The following is a 15,515-nucleotide window of genomic DNA, read 5'->3' as shown; positions in this document are numbered from 1 at the left end:
CCTGGGCCGGAACGGCCCGCGCCTATCCCAGTGCTCTCCGCTAGGGTTCCGTCAAGTTGTCATTACGCTGAACCCGTGCTCCGGAAGCTAAAGTTCGCCATGCTCTACGGGACCACGTGGCCAGAGGCAGGCGGAGAAATGTTGCCCAGGTCGTATTTGCAAAGGAGCAGAGTTTAGGGGATCGACAGTTTTGGGTGTGTGTGGTTTCCACCCAAGCCCCTTTCTTGGGATTTTTTTGGCGGCTCTCTGTCACTGTTATTTTCTTCATCTCCAGGCCAACTTCCTAAACGGGTCAGGAGCACTCCTCATCCAGCAGCAGTGCCTGTAAGTGTCTGAGGCGTCTGTGAGGCATTCCGGAGCTTTAAGGCCTGGAGCCCGCGGCGCCTTCCGGGAGCCGTAGGCCAGGCTCCGCCCTTCGGCGCGCGCTCTCTGCACTGCGCATGTGCGGTTTTGTTCCCCTCCCCCCCCCCCCCCCCCCCCCCCGTCAGCAACGGGCCGAGTGGCGGCGGCGGCGAAGGGGGCGGAGAGGAAGGAGCGCGGCGGGACTGGGCCTGGTCCGCGCGTACTTCGGGCGGGCCGTGGGATTCTCACCGCGTCGGCGGTAGTAGCAGCTGCCTCTGCAGCTACAGTAGCAGGTTTGTGCGAGGCGGGTCTGGACGCGGGGCCGTAACCCCTTGGGGGCACCACAGGCAACTGCGGGGCCTAGCGAGGGCCAAGGAACTGCGGCCTCTCTTAACAAAGAGTCGGCGGAGCCTCCGGGAGGCTGAGGTGCGGGGGGCCGGGGAGGAGTGGGAGTGCGGGACTGAAGCCTCGAGGGGCCCTTCCGAGCCTCGTAGCCTTCCCGCGGCTCCCGCTTCTCCCGCAACTCTTAACGAGGCCCAGTTGGCGGCTTTCCGGAGGCGGCGCTCGCCCGCCCGCCCCGCAAAGGAAGGGATTTGCAGGGTGCTGGGCTCCGGGCGAGGGATAGCCGCGGGGAGGATTCTGACCCAAGCCAGTAGCAGTCAGCAGATGCTGGTTTTCAAACTGGGGGACCTGGTAGGCAGAAGTTGCCTCGTTTGAAGGCAGTAAAAGACATAAGTCGATGATGTTTGTGTAGCCTTGAGTACATCTGTGATTAGTATCGCGACCGTCACACAAACTTTTTTGCGGCCTACTTAAGAGCCTATGTGATGTGGGTACATAATTTATATGGAGTGGCAAGCATACGCACCAATAATATAAGGAAGAACAATCGTACTAGTCGAGAGTTTGGGGGGAATCATAGCTTCCTTATCACCTTAGTGGAAGCTTTGCCCCTCACTCCTTTGGTCAGTCATTCACATTCCTCTGGCTTTTTGGTTTTTTGTGAATGACCTTTGTATGTCTGTTCTCTCCTGTGTACACACTCTCGAGTTCCTAAAGAGCAGAGATTCTGTCTTAATTCACTAACTTTCCAGAATCAAGCCCAGTGGAAGGTGGTCAGTAAGTCTTTCTTACCAAAATTAATTTTTAGGCTTTAAGCGGTGGAGGAAAAAAATGTATGTTGTATTTCCCTGTACCCAGAAGGGGCATTATATGGCCTAATCTGCAATTCATTCAATCAAGAAATATTTTTGTTGATATCAGTACTTTCTGTGTGCCTGTTCCTTACCGCTGTTCTAGGTCTGTGACCCTGGCCCTCATGAAACTTACTTTCCAGTGAGGGGAAGAGAGACAGAAAACAAATATATAAATTATACTTTTTGTTAGTAATTGCTTAATGTCTTAGATGAGAAAAGTAAAACTGGAAAGAGGGATGGGGAAGCGTTGCATTTTGAAATAGCATGATCAGGAAAGTATTTACATACAAGATGATACTTAAGCAGACTAGAAAGAGGTGAGGGAGTGAGCCCAGCTAGTTTCTGGAGGAATGATTGTTCCGGGCAAAGGGAACAGCAGGTATAAAGACCTTGAAGAGGACGGTGCTGGCCTGTTAGAGGAACAGTTAAGAGACCAACATGCTTGCAGCACTATGAGCAAAGGAGGGAGTAGTAGTAGATAAGGTCAGGGAAGAACTGAGGGGATGGAGGTTGGGGGGAAGCACAGAACGTTGTGAAGATTTTACTTTTCTTCTGCCTGAGATGGGAAACTGTCTGAGGGTTTTGAGCAGAGGAATGGTAAGATCTGATTTACATTATAATAATTTACTGTAATTCATAAAAGAATATAGTTCTTTATATTTTAGTTTTATCACATCTTTATGTAATCAGTTCTTAGTTTCTTTAAGCCAGCAGAGACAAAAGAGATGTTTCTAAAGTAAGTGTAATCCAGCATCTACTTATATTTGGGTTTAGAAGAATGTGTTGACATTCTTGGGTTTTGAACAAATTCTTGTTAAAGAACCAACAAGTTTACAGTGTGTGAGTTATTCTTAAGGCAGATTATTAGATAGAGTAACTGGTGATCAGCTGTCAATAGAAATCTTTCTCCTACTCCAAAAACACAAGCGATAAAGTAGTTTTATAATAGATTGTTTTTAGTCCACTATTTTTAAAGTCATTTAGATCATCTTATTTTCCACTATTGCCCAAAACATAAACTCTAGCCAAATTATCTTCCTTACGTTCCACACTTACTCTAACTTCTTAGACTGCTGTTTCTAGCTTTCCTTCCTAGAATGTCTTCTTCCTTCACACTTCTCTACTCAGCTTACATCTTTCTGTATTAAAAACCCATCTCCTGGGTTCTAGCTCTCTTATAAAGCCTGTCCTCATCTGTCAGCTCATAGTGAACTCTGACATCTCCAGTGTAATGTGGCACTGATGTATGGAATCCCTGAGTTGAAAGAAACCTGAGAAGTCTAGCTTGATATTCTCCACTTACCAATGGAGAGATTAATTTCTGGAGAAAAAATAATGATAAACATGACAGCTAATACACATAGTGCACTATTTGCCAAGCTTTGTTCTAAGTGTATTTCTGTGTATGAATTCAGTTTTTCACGTCAGCCCTGTGAAGTAGGCGATAGTCTCCCCGTCTTACAGATGAGGAAACTAAAGCCAAAGAAGCTGAATAACTTCCATGAGGTTCACATCAAGTAAGTGGCAAAGCCAGTGTTTAAATGTAGTCAGCTTGGCTCCATAGTCTTTGCTCCTTCACTATGCTGTTATGATTTTCTCCTAAATCACATTTTAGCATCTAAATAGTACCAAGCAGGTACTTTATGCTGTCTTCAATTTTTCTCTTTGGCCAAATTGTAAATCTTCTTGGGTCTCCTATACCTTGAATAAATGTGAATAATGAGTGTATTCTCTGGAAAACAAAAGAGGGGAAAAAGTGAATAAGCCTGCTTCTTTAGCAATAGAACTTGTAACACGGGGTTGGACAGATAAAAGAGGACAAATAGTTATGAATAGATGTTGGGTGTTTAAAGACTAGAAAGGGAGTTTGAGGAAGGAGATAACCACTTCTCTTGGGGAACCACATTCACATCATAGTTCTGGGAGTTGGTATTTGAGATGGGCTTTGAGGGATGGGACTTCAGTAGGTGGGTATAGTGAGAGATTTGGTGGGGAGGGAATACAGGTAGAGAGAAGAGCGTTCACCAAAGTGCATGTAAAGTAGTTCGTTGACACAGTGGAGAGTCTTATTCCAGCCTGATTGAGTAACTGTGGAGAGCTGTTTGAATTAAAGGGAATGACGGGATCAGAAATGTAGGGCCGGAAGTTTGGGGCCAGGGTCTGCAGGAACCTGAAAGAAGGTTTGTGGAGCATCTGAGGGCTCACCTCCCTTGAGTGTGACTTCCCCTAGTTCCACAGTATTAACAAACACCTGCAAAAGAAGGGAAATTCATTTTCTCTCTTCACTGTTTCTGACCTGCTATTACTTCATTTAATACTTTACCACAGAGTCACTTCTTGTAGATTATGGGAAAGGAGAGATGTTATCCCTCAGTACTGGACACATAACAAAAAGTGGTTGTTGTTCTATATAAAACAATGTTTGTTATTTTTAAGACCCAACTCAGGTTTAAAACAAATTGCTTATACGTTTTGTTTATGATTCTAGTATACAGCTATTTCTCTTCAAATTACATGTTTTAGTTTAAAAAGCACTTTTTTAAAGAGAAAAAATGTAACTGAGGTTTCACAAGTATGTTTGCATTTCAGAGTAGAGAGTGAGGTCTAGATAACGTTATTGTCCCTTATAAACTGGATAAAATAGCAATCTAAAAATCCATGCGCAGATGGGATTCTGATTCTTTGATTTTCACGTTTTTTTTTAACTGTGATAAAATACATGTTAAAAAAAAGTAACCATTTTTAAGTGGGTAGTTCAGGGGCATTAGGTACATCCACATTGTTTTGCTACCATTACCACCATAATGCCCACAGAACTCTTTTCATCTTGTAAAACTGGAACTGTCTCCCCAGTAAACGGTAACTCCCTATCCCCCCCTGCCCCTAATCCCTGGCAACCACCCTTCTTCTTTCTGTCTCTGAGTTTGACTACTCTAGGTACCTCATATAAGTGAAATCATACAGTATTTGTCCTTTTGTGACTGGCTTATTTCCTTAACATGATGTCCTCAAGGCTTATCTGTGTTATAGCATGTATCAGAATTTTCTTCCTTTTCAAGGCTGAATACTATTGCTATGTATTTATCTCACCACATTTAGTTTATCCATCCATCTGTGGACACAGGGTTGCTTCCACCTTTTGGCTATTGTGAATAATGCTACCATGAACATGGGTGTATAAATGTTTGTCCCTGCTTTCAGTTCTTCTGGGTATATACTCAGAAGAGGAAATTCTATGGTTAATTTTTTGAGGAGCCACTATACTGTTTTCTGCAGCAGCTGAACCATCTTACATTCCTACCAGCAATGCATAGGGTTCTGGTTTCTGCACATCCTTGCCAAGACTTGTTATTTTCTGGTGAGTGTGTGTGGGGGGGGGGGGGTGGTTTTTGTTTGTTTTTGGGCCATTTGTATATCTTTGGAGAAATGTCTATTCAGGTCCTTTAACCACTTTTAAAATTGGATTGTTTTTGTTGCTGGTTGTTGTTTTTAATGACATCTGTGAGCTTTACCTGAGTGTTGGAAGCCATGTGGTGATTTTTCACCTTTTTTGTCATCAATTTGAGAAGTGTTTATAGAGGGAGAGAGGAAATTTCAGAGCTGTTTGATATGTTTGCCAGCTTGTGGGAAAGATGTACCAGGCATATTATTAAAACCTGAAAAAAAGCCTCGTGTGTGTGTGTGTGTTAAGAACAAATAAAGGGAGCTTTGAGGAGACCCACGAATAGCAGGACTACAGTTAATTTTTTAATATCCTCATATGTTTTGACTTCCTTTTTAACTATTTAGTAGATGTCTCTTCTCCAAACAATGTTTGCTTAGAAAATGCAAATTAATTTTAATAGCCTTAATAGCTTAAGCAGAGGAGGGTTCTTTTTTTTTTTTGAACATCATAAAACCAAATAGAGATTATGTTGACCATCTTGTGCTTCTTATATTAGCTATAGTCCCTCAAACCTCTGATTGTCAAGGATCTGTAGCCATATACATGGACTAATAGGAAACACTGTTGTCAAGAAAGGAAGAATTAGTGGTGCAGTGAGGATGATCTGGCTTAGATTTAATCAGGATGACTGGTTGGCTAGATAGCAAGCTTTGTAATAATGGAAGATGGTGGTTTTCACAAATACTGGGATGAATTTTGAAGAGCCTGAATGCATGATACTTATTCAACATAAAATTTTTGAGTACCATATACACTAGGCACTAAGGATACCCTGGACAAAACAGGCAAAGCCCCTGACCTCGTGGAGCTGACATTCTAGTCAGTGGGGTATAGAAAGCACAGTTGTTTGGCCTTGCTAGAGGCAATGAATTAGGGAACATGGGCCGTGTGATCTAGATCACACTAGTGAAAGGCTTGGGGGCACTGAAGTGTTCTCAGGCTTTTGGTTGACCCAGATCTCCAAAGAGTTAAAAAAGTATTGCAAATTTTGCATCTTATGTCTTTAAGCCATTAAGCAACTCTCACCTGCCCAAGGTCACAGCCCTTGCCTGTTTGTGGCAGAAGTTGAATTTTTCCTGTCATCCTAAGTCTTTAGTTTTTTTCTGTTTGTTGGTTTTTCCTCTTTAGCATATAAACATGCTTACATTTCTTCCTTAAATGAAATTCCTCTAGTTAACACCTCATTGTTAACTCGTCTAGTTAACACCTCCTTCCTATCATTGGTAAACAACCTAGAAAGTAATCTGTACTCCTCTTGGCCTAGTCTTCATCCTCTACCACTTACTAATCATTCCTTAACCCTGCCCCCACTGCTTCAACAGAGGCTTTTCAGTTCTTATCTCACCTGTCTTCTCTTTAGTTTTTAACATCTTGGACATTCCTTTCTGCCTATAAAACTTGCCTCCCCATCTGTGTCACTGTTCTCTACTATCCTCCCTTCCTTTCTGTTCCTGCTCAAGTTTCCACGTGAGCTTCATTTCATCTGCCCATTCCTAAATACTGACCTGCACTAAGATTGTCTCACCCCTTTTCTCACTGGCCCTCTCTCTGCTAGCTTGTCTATATCAGTAACCTCAAATGCAGATGTCTTGTATCACATCTATAGCCCCATCACAGATCTCTCTCTGCAGTTACAGACCTTACTTGCCAACCATCCTTAGCTCTCTCATAGGTACCAAACTGATCTCACTTTCTACTTGCTTCTCCTCATGTGGCTTTTCTAGGTTCCCATCTCTGTTAATGGCACCACCATTCAACCAGTCTGTAAAAGCCAGAAACCTCCAAAGTTATTCTAGACTCTTCCTTCCTCAGCTTCCATGTCTGATTTGGTCACTCACCTTAGTTGATTCTTCCTCATAGATACCTAAGTAAACAAATCAGATCTACACCCCCCTTCCTTTTCCTTCCCATAGCCACTTCCTTAGTTGTTCAGTATCTTGTCACTTCATGTCTGTATTTTTATAGTAATGTCCTAATCACTTTCCTTTTGTCCAGCTTTTCCTATCTTTGATCTTTTTAAAACACTCATCTGAAACATCATTTTTTGCTTAAAATTAATGATTCCTTATAGCCAGCAGGGTATAGTTTTGTATAGTGTATTCTTAGCATTTTATACTAAACTGTTCATCTGGGCCCTGCTTGTCTTTCTGAACATGTGCCCTGCACCTTTCCCAAGTGTCCTACAGAACTCTAGCTGCACTGAAATATTTACAGTTCTCTGTGGTAGCACTTACAGTGCCTTTGATCTAAAATTCCCTCTTCTGACACTTCTTCCCTGAGCTATTGCCTCTTCAGATTTAAAAAGTTGACACCAGTATCATCTCCAGAAAAACTGTACCTTGTCCTCTATTCATCATAGGTTGGGTACCCTTCTCCTGGGCCATCAATGAATGCATTTTGTGCACTACCTCTGCTAGAACACATTTTTTTCTTGGCTGGCTAAAACTACGCTGTGAACTCCTTGAGAATGGGACTGTATCTTTCATCTGTAAACACCCAGCACCCAGTGCATTGCCTGACCTTCCTCGGCAAGCTTTTGATAAACCATTGAAAGTCTTCCTGCTAGGGGATTGTTAATGTAATTCTTAAAATCTACCAAGGCGTGTTTTTTTTTCCCCATCCTTCCTTTGCCTACCTTCTGATTTCAATGGCTTATATATTATTAGCCTCTTATTATGCGTTATATACACTAGGAAGAAAATTAAAATTCAGAATCTGTCATTTTTGTTGCTTAGGAGCAGCTCTTAGAAAGCCAGGCTCACAGATTGATTAAACAATACTATGAGACACTAAAGTTTTCTGGCTTGTAAATATTCTTACTAAATCTTATCTCACTAGAATTATGCTGATTCCCCTTAAGGAGTTCCTGAAGAAGACAGGAAATGGTCTAAATTAAGTTTACTTTAAGTAAACTGTCACTTATTAAGTTCTTATTCTAGCCATGAATAACTTTTATGCAAGGTCCAAAATGAGTAAAGACAGTCCCCCTACCTGGAACTAAGGGTAGAGATTGACATAGCATGAATCAAACTCAATATGAAACAAACTGAACTAAGTGCTATATAATAGCAGTTAAAACAAAACCTATAAATTACATATGGGGGAGGGGCATAGAACCAGAAAAGTAGAGAATGTTGTTCCTGTTCCTGGTCCCTTCAATATGGCCATCATAAAAAGCAGTTTTTGGAACTCTTTTCACATTGGCTACTTTTCTTATTAATGGTAAACTTTAATACAAAGAAAAAAGTAAAAAATAACTGCTGTTAACATTTTGATAAACAGCCCTCTAGCTATCTCTGTACATGTAACACATGCTTTTACATTGACTCATACCACCCACCTTGTTTTATGCCCTTCTCATATTACTAAGTGTATGATGGACACTTTTCCATAAATGTAAAACTTAGAATGCACATTCCCCTTTGCTAAACAATTGCGTTTAAAAAAATTAATCCTAAGGAAATAAAGCGTATGCACAAAGATATATGTTTCGCAAGTTTTAAAAAAAGCAGAAGTGGAGAAATGTATTTATTGACATTTAAAGATGTTCATATATATCATTTGAAGAAGTCAGTAACTAAAACAACTTGTACAGTATAGTTGTATGGTTTCAGTTTTGATTTCGAATTGTGTGTGTGTATACACTTATGCGTAGAAAAAAGCAAAAGATACCAACAAAATTGCATATCTGGGAGAGAAATTTCAGGTAGTTTTAAATTTTGTTCCTTTTTGCTGAGTTTTCTGCTCTTCTATAAAACTTAGCTAACTTGTGTCAATTCAAAAAAGGTTTTTTGGAACCAAGACTAATAAGAGATAAGGTGTTTTTAAACCTGTTTGATCGGTGTTCAGGAAATTTCTTTGTAATCCTTAACAATAGGCTAAGTGAGTAATGTTAAATTGGCACTCAAATCCTTTTGAAGGGTGTGATAGTAAATACTGCATTCCTGTTCAGATTGAGATCTCATAAAAGAAATAATTTCTTCAGTGTTTCAGAAAATGTGACTTTCATTGAGGTTATTAGCGTATTACATATCTGAAGTACAAAGTTACAATTTTTAAATTGAAGTACAGTTGATTTACAGTGTTGTGCCAGTCTTTGCTGAACCAAAGTTAAAATTTTAGTTGAGGCAAAAATTTAAAATAAAATTGTAGGTAAAGGTTGAAAGAGACATAAAAATTGGTGGACTGTTTATAAAGTTAAATTTATATAAGTGTATCTTGTTCCTAACAGATCAATCATTGACACCATGAACTGGAATAAAGGTGGCCCTGGCACTAAGAGGGGATTTGGCTTCGGAGGTTTTGCCATTAGTGCTGGAAAGAAGGAGGAACCAAAACTCCCACAGCAGTCCCATAGTGCCTTTGGGGCAACCAGCTCTTCTTCTGGATTTGGAAAGTCGGCTCCACCACAGCTCCCTTCTTTCTACAAAATTGGTTCTAAGCGGGCCAACTTTGATGAAGAAAACGCGTAAGTGGTAATACCTGGTAATTTAGCTAAAATTAGGCTTTGAGATATTCATTCCATTAATAGAAATTGAAGCAAAGAAACCATTTGTTTCTCAAATAATAATATGACTTCTTAAATTGGTTATCTCACTGAATTGCATTGTTCATAACAGGTTAAATTGTTATGCCTCTTCATTCATAGGGAATATAATACTTTTGTGGTACTTTATTTTTGCTTGTTACAAAAAGGACTTGAGGCCATTTAAATCTAAGTATGGCTAAAGAGTTTTAAGTAATTCACATGGCTTTTGATGGTCTTTACTGAAATTTTTTATTTACACCATATAAGTTGTTTTGGAAACACAAGCATTTGTCAGAACTGGTAGAGACAAAGTTTGGCTCAGTACCGAAGTCCTTAAAACCTGGGTTGTAACATCAAATAGTGGTAGGAAAATCTGTTCAGATTTTTTTCCCCCCAGTTCTCAGTTACCTTTTTAAACCTGATTGTCTGATAAGGTGATTGTTAAAAAGCTGGGGTTTGAAAGTTTGAGCTCTGATTCAGTATAAACTATAACTTCTCTGTTTGCCGAGTCTGAAGAAATCTTGTGTTGTTATTTCCAACCTGGTTGTGACACTGCTTGAGGTTTTTTTAGTTTAAAAAAACCCTCAAGATCAGAGTTTTTAAAGTATACAGCAGCATTTTAAAAAGCTGGTATATTATTTAGCAGTTAAGTATAGAAGTAAGTGTTTAAGATTCAACAAAGTTAAGGATCGTTATTCTAGAGAACAGTTTACCAGTTCAGGGATACTTTAAATGATACATTAAATGAAACTACTATATAAATGAATTTGCATTTATGTGTATATGTAGCACATAACAGTGGTTAAAACTTTTAAAATGAAGACTTGAAATACTTTAAAAATTTTAGGCTGTAGTTGTGATTTCTTTAATATTTGATTGTATTACTATTGCATTTAATTCTGAGGTAAGATCTAAATAATATTTTTGTTTTGTTTTAATGTATAGCTATATGGATATTCTTTTCTGGCATATTTGTTGTAGGGAAAGTGACACTTTTTCCAGATGTTGAAGTTCTTTTCTCAATACTTACATAGTATAGTGAGCATTTTTTTTTAACTTTTTTTTTAAGTGTAGTTCATGTATAATGTTATGTAAGTTTCAAGTGTACAACATAGTGATTCACAAATTTTAAAGGTTATACCCCATTTATAGTTATTATAAAATATTGGCTATATTCCTGAGCATTTATTTTTAATTCTAGAAGTTTCTGTTGGTTCACAGAAAATAGCCCAGAACTTTTTTTTTAAGAACTTTTATTGAGATATAATTGACATACAATAAACTGCATATATTTAATGTGTACAATTTGATATTTTTTATTAGTAATTGTGTATGTCAGTCCCAGATCTCCCAATTCATCCCACCCCAGCCCACACCCCAGTGCCCAGAACTTCTGTAGAAAGTCTCTAGCCTTATAAATACATCTCTAAAAATTTTTAAAGGATTGTGAAGAATAAACTACATTTTTAATATTTCATACAAAAGTATTTTTTTCCATGGCATGCACTTTAATATTTGCTATATCTGTTCAACAGTAGTATACTAAATTTGTACTGAAAACATCCCTTTTGACAGAATTGGAAATGTGATTTTTAACAGACACTATTGAAATGGAGAATATGCTATGATTTTTTTTTCCCCCAGAATTAGAATTTGGCATGTAGTAAGTGATAACTTAATAATTAGCCAAAGGACCAAAATCTCTTATTAAAAATGATAATAAAAATTTGTGTTAAATGAAAGATTCACCCAGCCGCAAATTAAACATTCATTCTATCAGTCATGCATCTTAATTTTCAGATATTTTGAAGATGAGGAAGAAGATTCTAGCAATGTTGATTTACCTTACATTCCTGCTGAAAACTCACCTACCCGCCAGCAATTCCATTCCAAGCCAGTAGATTCTGACAGTGATGATGATCCCTTAGAGGCATTCATGGCTGAAGTGGAGGCAAGTAACAACTCTGTTATGTTACATTTTTAGTGATTAGAAATCGATCAAATTAACCTAGTGCTTCAGTCCTCAGTCAGTTTGTTTCTTGGCCCTTTATTGGAAGAATTTTGTTCTCGTATTCTGTAGTTTCTTAAATATACTTCCATTGGCCCTGTAGCGTTTTCAGAAGTGATTGGTGCCTAGGAATTTGAACTGTAACCCTTGAACGTAGTAGCTCAAGATTTGTGTATGTGTGTTGTATGGGTTTTGTTTTAATAATTCTTGGTATATTCTTAAATGGAAGAGTATTATCTCATTCAATCTAGCATTTATTAAATACATATTTATGTAAGGTAATTAAACTTAAGGAACTTGCTAAAATTACAAGTTCTGTACTCCGTACTTTTAATGTTTATTTCTTATTATCAACATTCTCATCAACATTCATGACCTTGCTGTAGAAGTTGAAACTTGTGACCTCTTCCTTCTTGAAACTCTTCTCACTAGGCTTTAGTGATTTTTGTATTTTGTTCTTTTCTTCCATCTCTCTAACTTCTCTATTTATTCGCTGTTTATTATTCATTTTCTATTTATTTATTTGCTATTTGTTATGAAAAATTTCAAGCACATACAAAAGCAGAATAATAAAGTGAGCCCCCATTGCCCTTCACCCTGCTATATCAGTTAACAACTTGGCCAATCTTTTGTTATGTAACACCTCCCACCCCTCTTTTAGATTGTTTTAAATTAATCTCAGACATATTTCATCCATCAATATTTCTCTCTCTGTAACTCTTAAGAAACATAACTACCATATCACTGTAACAAAAAAAATCCTTACATAACCATCTGACTGTTATCTGTCATTCTTATGATTCTCATTGTTGCTCTGTTTGATGAGATTCTCCTACAGTTCTCTATATTGATTTGCTATCTTCACTCTTTTAATTAATTATTTGATTTTGGCTGTGTTGGGTCTTCGTTGCTGCGCATGGGCTTTCTCTAGTTGCAGCAAGTGAGGGCTACTCTTCGTTGTGGTGCGTGGGCTTCTCAGTGCAGTGGCTTCTCTCATTGTGGAGCACAGGCTCTAGGCACATGAGCTTCAGTAATTGCAGCACACAAGCTCAGTAGTTGTAGCTTGCGCGCTCTAGAGTGCAGGCTCAGTAGTTGTGGTACATGGCCTTAGTTGCTCCGTGGCATGCGGGATCTTCCCAGACCAGGGCTTGAACCCATGTACCCTGCATTTGGAGGCGGAATCTTAACTGCTGAGCCCCCAGGGAAGCCCCCCACATTGGCTTTAATTTCTTCCTTTAATTTGCCCCTCTTTTTGTTTTTTAAATTTTATTAAAGTATAGTTGATTTACAATGTTGTGTTAATTTCTTTTGTACAGCAGTGACTCATATATTCATACGTATACGTATATATTCATATATATATACACACACAAACATACATATACACACATATATATTCTTTTTTATTCTTTTCCATTATGGTTTGTCACAGAATATTGAATATAGTTCCCTGTGTGATACAGTATGACATTGTTTATCCATCCATCCTATATATGTAATAGTTTATCTCTGATAATCCCAAATTCCCATTCATTCTCTCCTCTCCCCCCTCCCCCTTGGCAACCACAAGTCTGTTCTCTGTATCTGTGAGTCTTTTTGTTTTGTAGATATGTTGATTTGTATCGTATTTTATCAATAGATTCCACATGTAAGTGATATCACATGATATTTGTCTTTCTCTTTCTGACTTACTTCACTTGGTATGATCATCTTTGGATCCATGTTGTGGCAAATGGCATTATTTCATTCTTGATGGCCAAGTAATATTCCATTGTATATACAATGGTGAGTCAAAAATTATCTGCACTCTGGCTGTAGAATTTATTTTAATTAATTAAGTTTTAGAAAAGACAAATACATCATTTTTGACTTAACCTCCTTGCTTTTGAATGCACTTTGTCCATCTGTCAACAAACTTTTGTATTCCCTCATTAAAAAATATTTTAGGTTGAGCTGTGAGCCATAAATGCACCGCTGTCTTCACTTCTTCATCAGAAGTGAATCTTTATCCTCATAGGGCTGCTTTCAGGGGACCAAACAGGTGAAAGTCTGACGGAGAAAGATCAGGACTATAGGGAGGATGCTTTAACACCTCAAAACGAAGTTTTTGCAGAGTGTTGACAGTGTGGGCAGAAGTGTGCGAACGTGCACGCCCTCAGACCACAAAAAACGAATCAGTGCATGCTGTGCTTTTGTGCACATCACAAGTTGGGCATCCATTCTTGTTCGCACCAAAGTTACAAATGAACTGATGTAACACATTCATACCTGCACATCAGTGACTGGGGAGACGGTAGCCTTGAATGGAAAGCACTGTCAAGACAGTGTGGCCAACAGAAGTTTTAACATAACCGGAGTGCAGATAATTTTTGACTCACCCTGGTACATACCATATCTTCTTTATCCATTCATCTGTCAGTGGACATTAGGTTGTTTCCATGTCTTGGCTATTGTAAATAATGCTGCTGTGAACATAGGGGTGCATGTATCTTTTGAATTGTAGTTTTGTCTGGGTATATGCCCAGGAGTGGGATTGCTAGATAATATGGCAACTCTATTTTTAGTTTTTTGAGGACTCTCCATACTATTTTTCATGCACCAATTTACATTCCCACCAACAGTGTAAGAGGGTTTCCTTTTCTCCACACCCTCTCTAGCATTTATTATTTGTAGACTTCTTAATAATGGCCATTCTGACTGGTGTAAGGTAGTACTTCATTGTAGTTTTGATTTGGATTTCTCTAATGATTAGCGGTGTTGAGCATCTTTTCATGTGCCTGTTGGCCATTTATATGTCTTCTTTGGAGAAACGTCTGTTCAAGTCTTCTGTCTAATTTTTGATTGGGTTGTTTGCCTTTTTTGTTATTGAGTTGTACGAGATGTTTGTATATTTTGGAAATTAAGCTCTTGTCAGTCGCTTTATTTCCAGATATTTTCTCCCATTCCACAAGATGTCTTTTCATTTTGTTTATGATTTCCTTTGCTGTGCACAAGCTTGTAAGTTTGATTAGATTCCATTTGTTTACTTTTGTTTTTATTTCTATTGCCTTGGAAGACTGACCTAAGAAAACATTGGTACTGTTTATGTCAGAATGTTTTGCCTGTGATCTCTTCTAGGAGTTTTAAGGTGTCATATCTTTTTCTTTAAAATTAATTAATTTTTTATTCGCTGTGTTGGGTCTTCATTGCTGCACACAGATGGTGAGCGGAGGCTACTCTTCATTGCATTGTGCAGGCTCCTCATTGTGGTGGCTTTTCTTGTGGAGCATGGGCTGTAGGCACACGGGCTTTAGTAGTTGCGGCACATGAGCTCAATAGTTGTGGCTCATGGGCTCTAGAGCGCAGGCTCAGTAGTTGTGGTGCATGGGCTTAGTTGCTCCACGGCATGTGGTATCTTCCTGGGGCAGGGATTGAACCCATGTGCCTTGCTTTGGCAGGCAGATTCTTAACTGCTGCACCACCTATTAAGTCCCAAGGTGTCATATCTTAATGTTTAAGTTTTTAAGCCATTTTGAGTTTATTTTTGTGCATGGTGTGAGGTTGTGTTCTAACGTCATTGATTTACCTGCAGCTGTCCAACTTTCCTAGTACCACTAGCCGAAGAGACTTTTTCCCATTTTACATTCTTGTCTCCCTTGTTGAAAATTAATTGACCACAGAGGTGTGGGGTTTTTTCTGGGCTCTCTGTTCTGTTCCATTGATCTGTATGTCTGTTTTTGTGCCAGTACCACATTGTTTTGATTACTGTAGCTTTGTAGTATTGTCTGAAGTCTGGGAGGGTTATGCCTCCTGCTTTGTTGTTTTTCCTCAGGATTGCTTTGACAATTCTGGGTCTTCTATGGTTCTATATTAATTTTAGGATTATTTGTTCTAGTTCTATGAAAGATGTCATGGGTAATTTGATAGGGATCACATTAAATCTGTAGATTGCTTTGGGTAGTATTGCCATTTTAACTATTAATTCTTCTAGTCCAAGAACATGGGATATCTTTCCAT

The 15,515-nt window shown here is 38.8% G+C and overlaps 1 protein-coding gene across 4 annotated transcripts in view; it reads left to right on the top strand.

Annotated features, from left to right (window-relative positions):
• The first annotated feature begins 86 nt into the window (after positions 1-86).
• Positions 87-15,515, top strand: part of DDX42 (DEAD-box helicase 42) — a 43,524-nt gene continuing 28,095 nt past the window's right edge. Inside the window, exons 1-4 of one of the 4 annotated variants that reach the window (XM_057716026.1) lie at positions 159-194; positions 275-324; positions 9,215-9,451; positions 11,312-11,462. In XM_057716026.1, the coding sequence (XP_057572009.1) occupies positions 9,231-9,451; positions 11,312-11,462 (372 nt within the window). In that variant the 5' untranslated portion in view covers positions 159-194; positions 275-324; positions 9,215-9,230. Of the gene's footprint in view, positions 195-274; positions 325-486; positions 636-9,214; positions 9,452-11,311; positions 11,463-15,515 lie in introns of those variants that run through there. The other 3 variants (XM_057716025.1, XM_057716024.1, XM_057716027.1) reach the window with 3 other exon arrangements.

The sequence above is a fragment of the Hippopotamus amphibius genome, chromosome 17 (assembly GCF_030028045.1).
Source record: "Hippopotamus amphibius kiboko isolate mHipAmp2 chromosome 17, mHipAmp2.hap2, whole genome shotgun sequence".
NCBI lineage: Eukaryota > Metazoa > Chordata > Mammalia > Artiodactyla > Hippopotamidae > Hippopotamus > Hippopotamus amphibius.
Note: the sequence above shows the minus strand (reverse complement) of the source record. Positions and strands in the feature narration are given on the sequence as shown.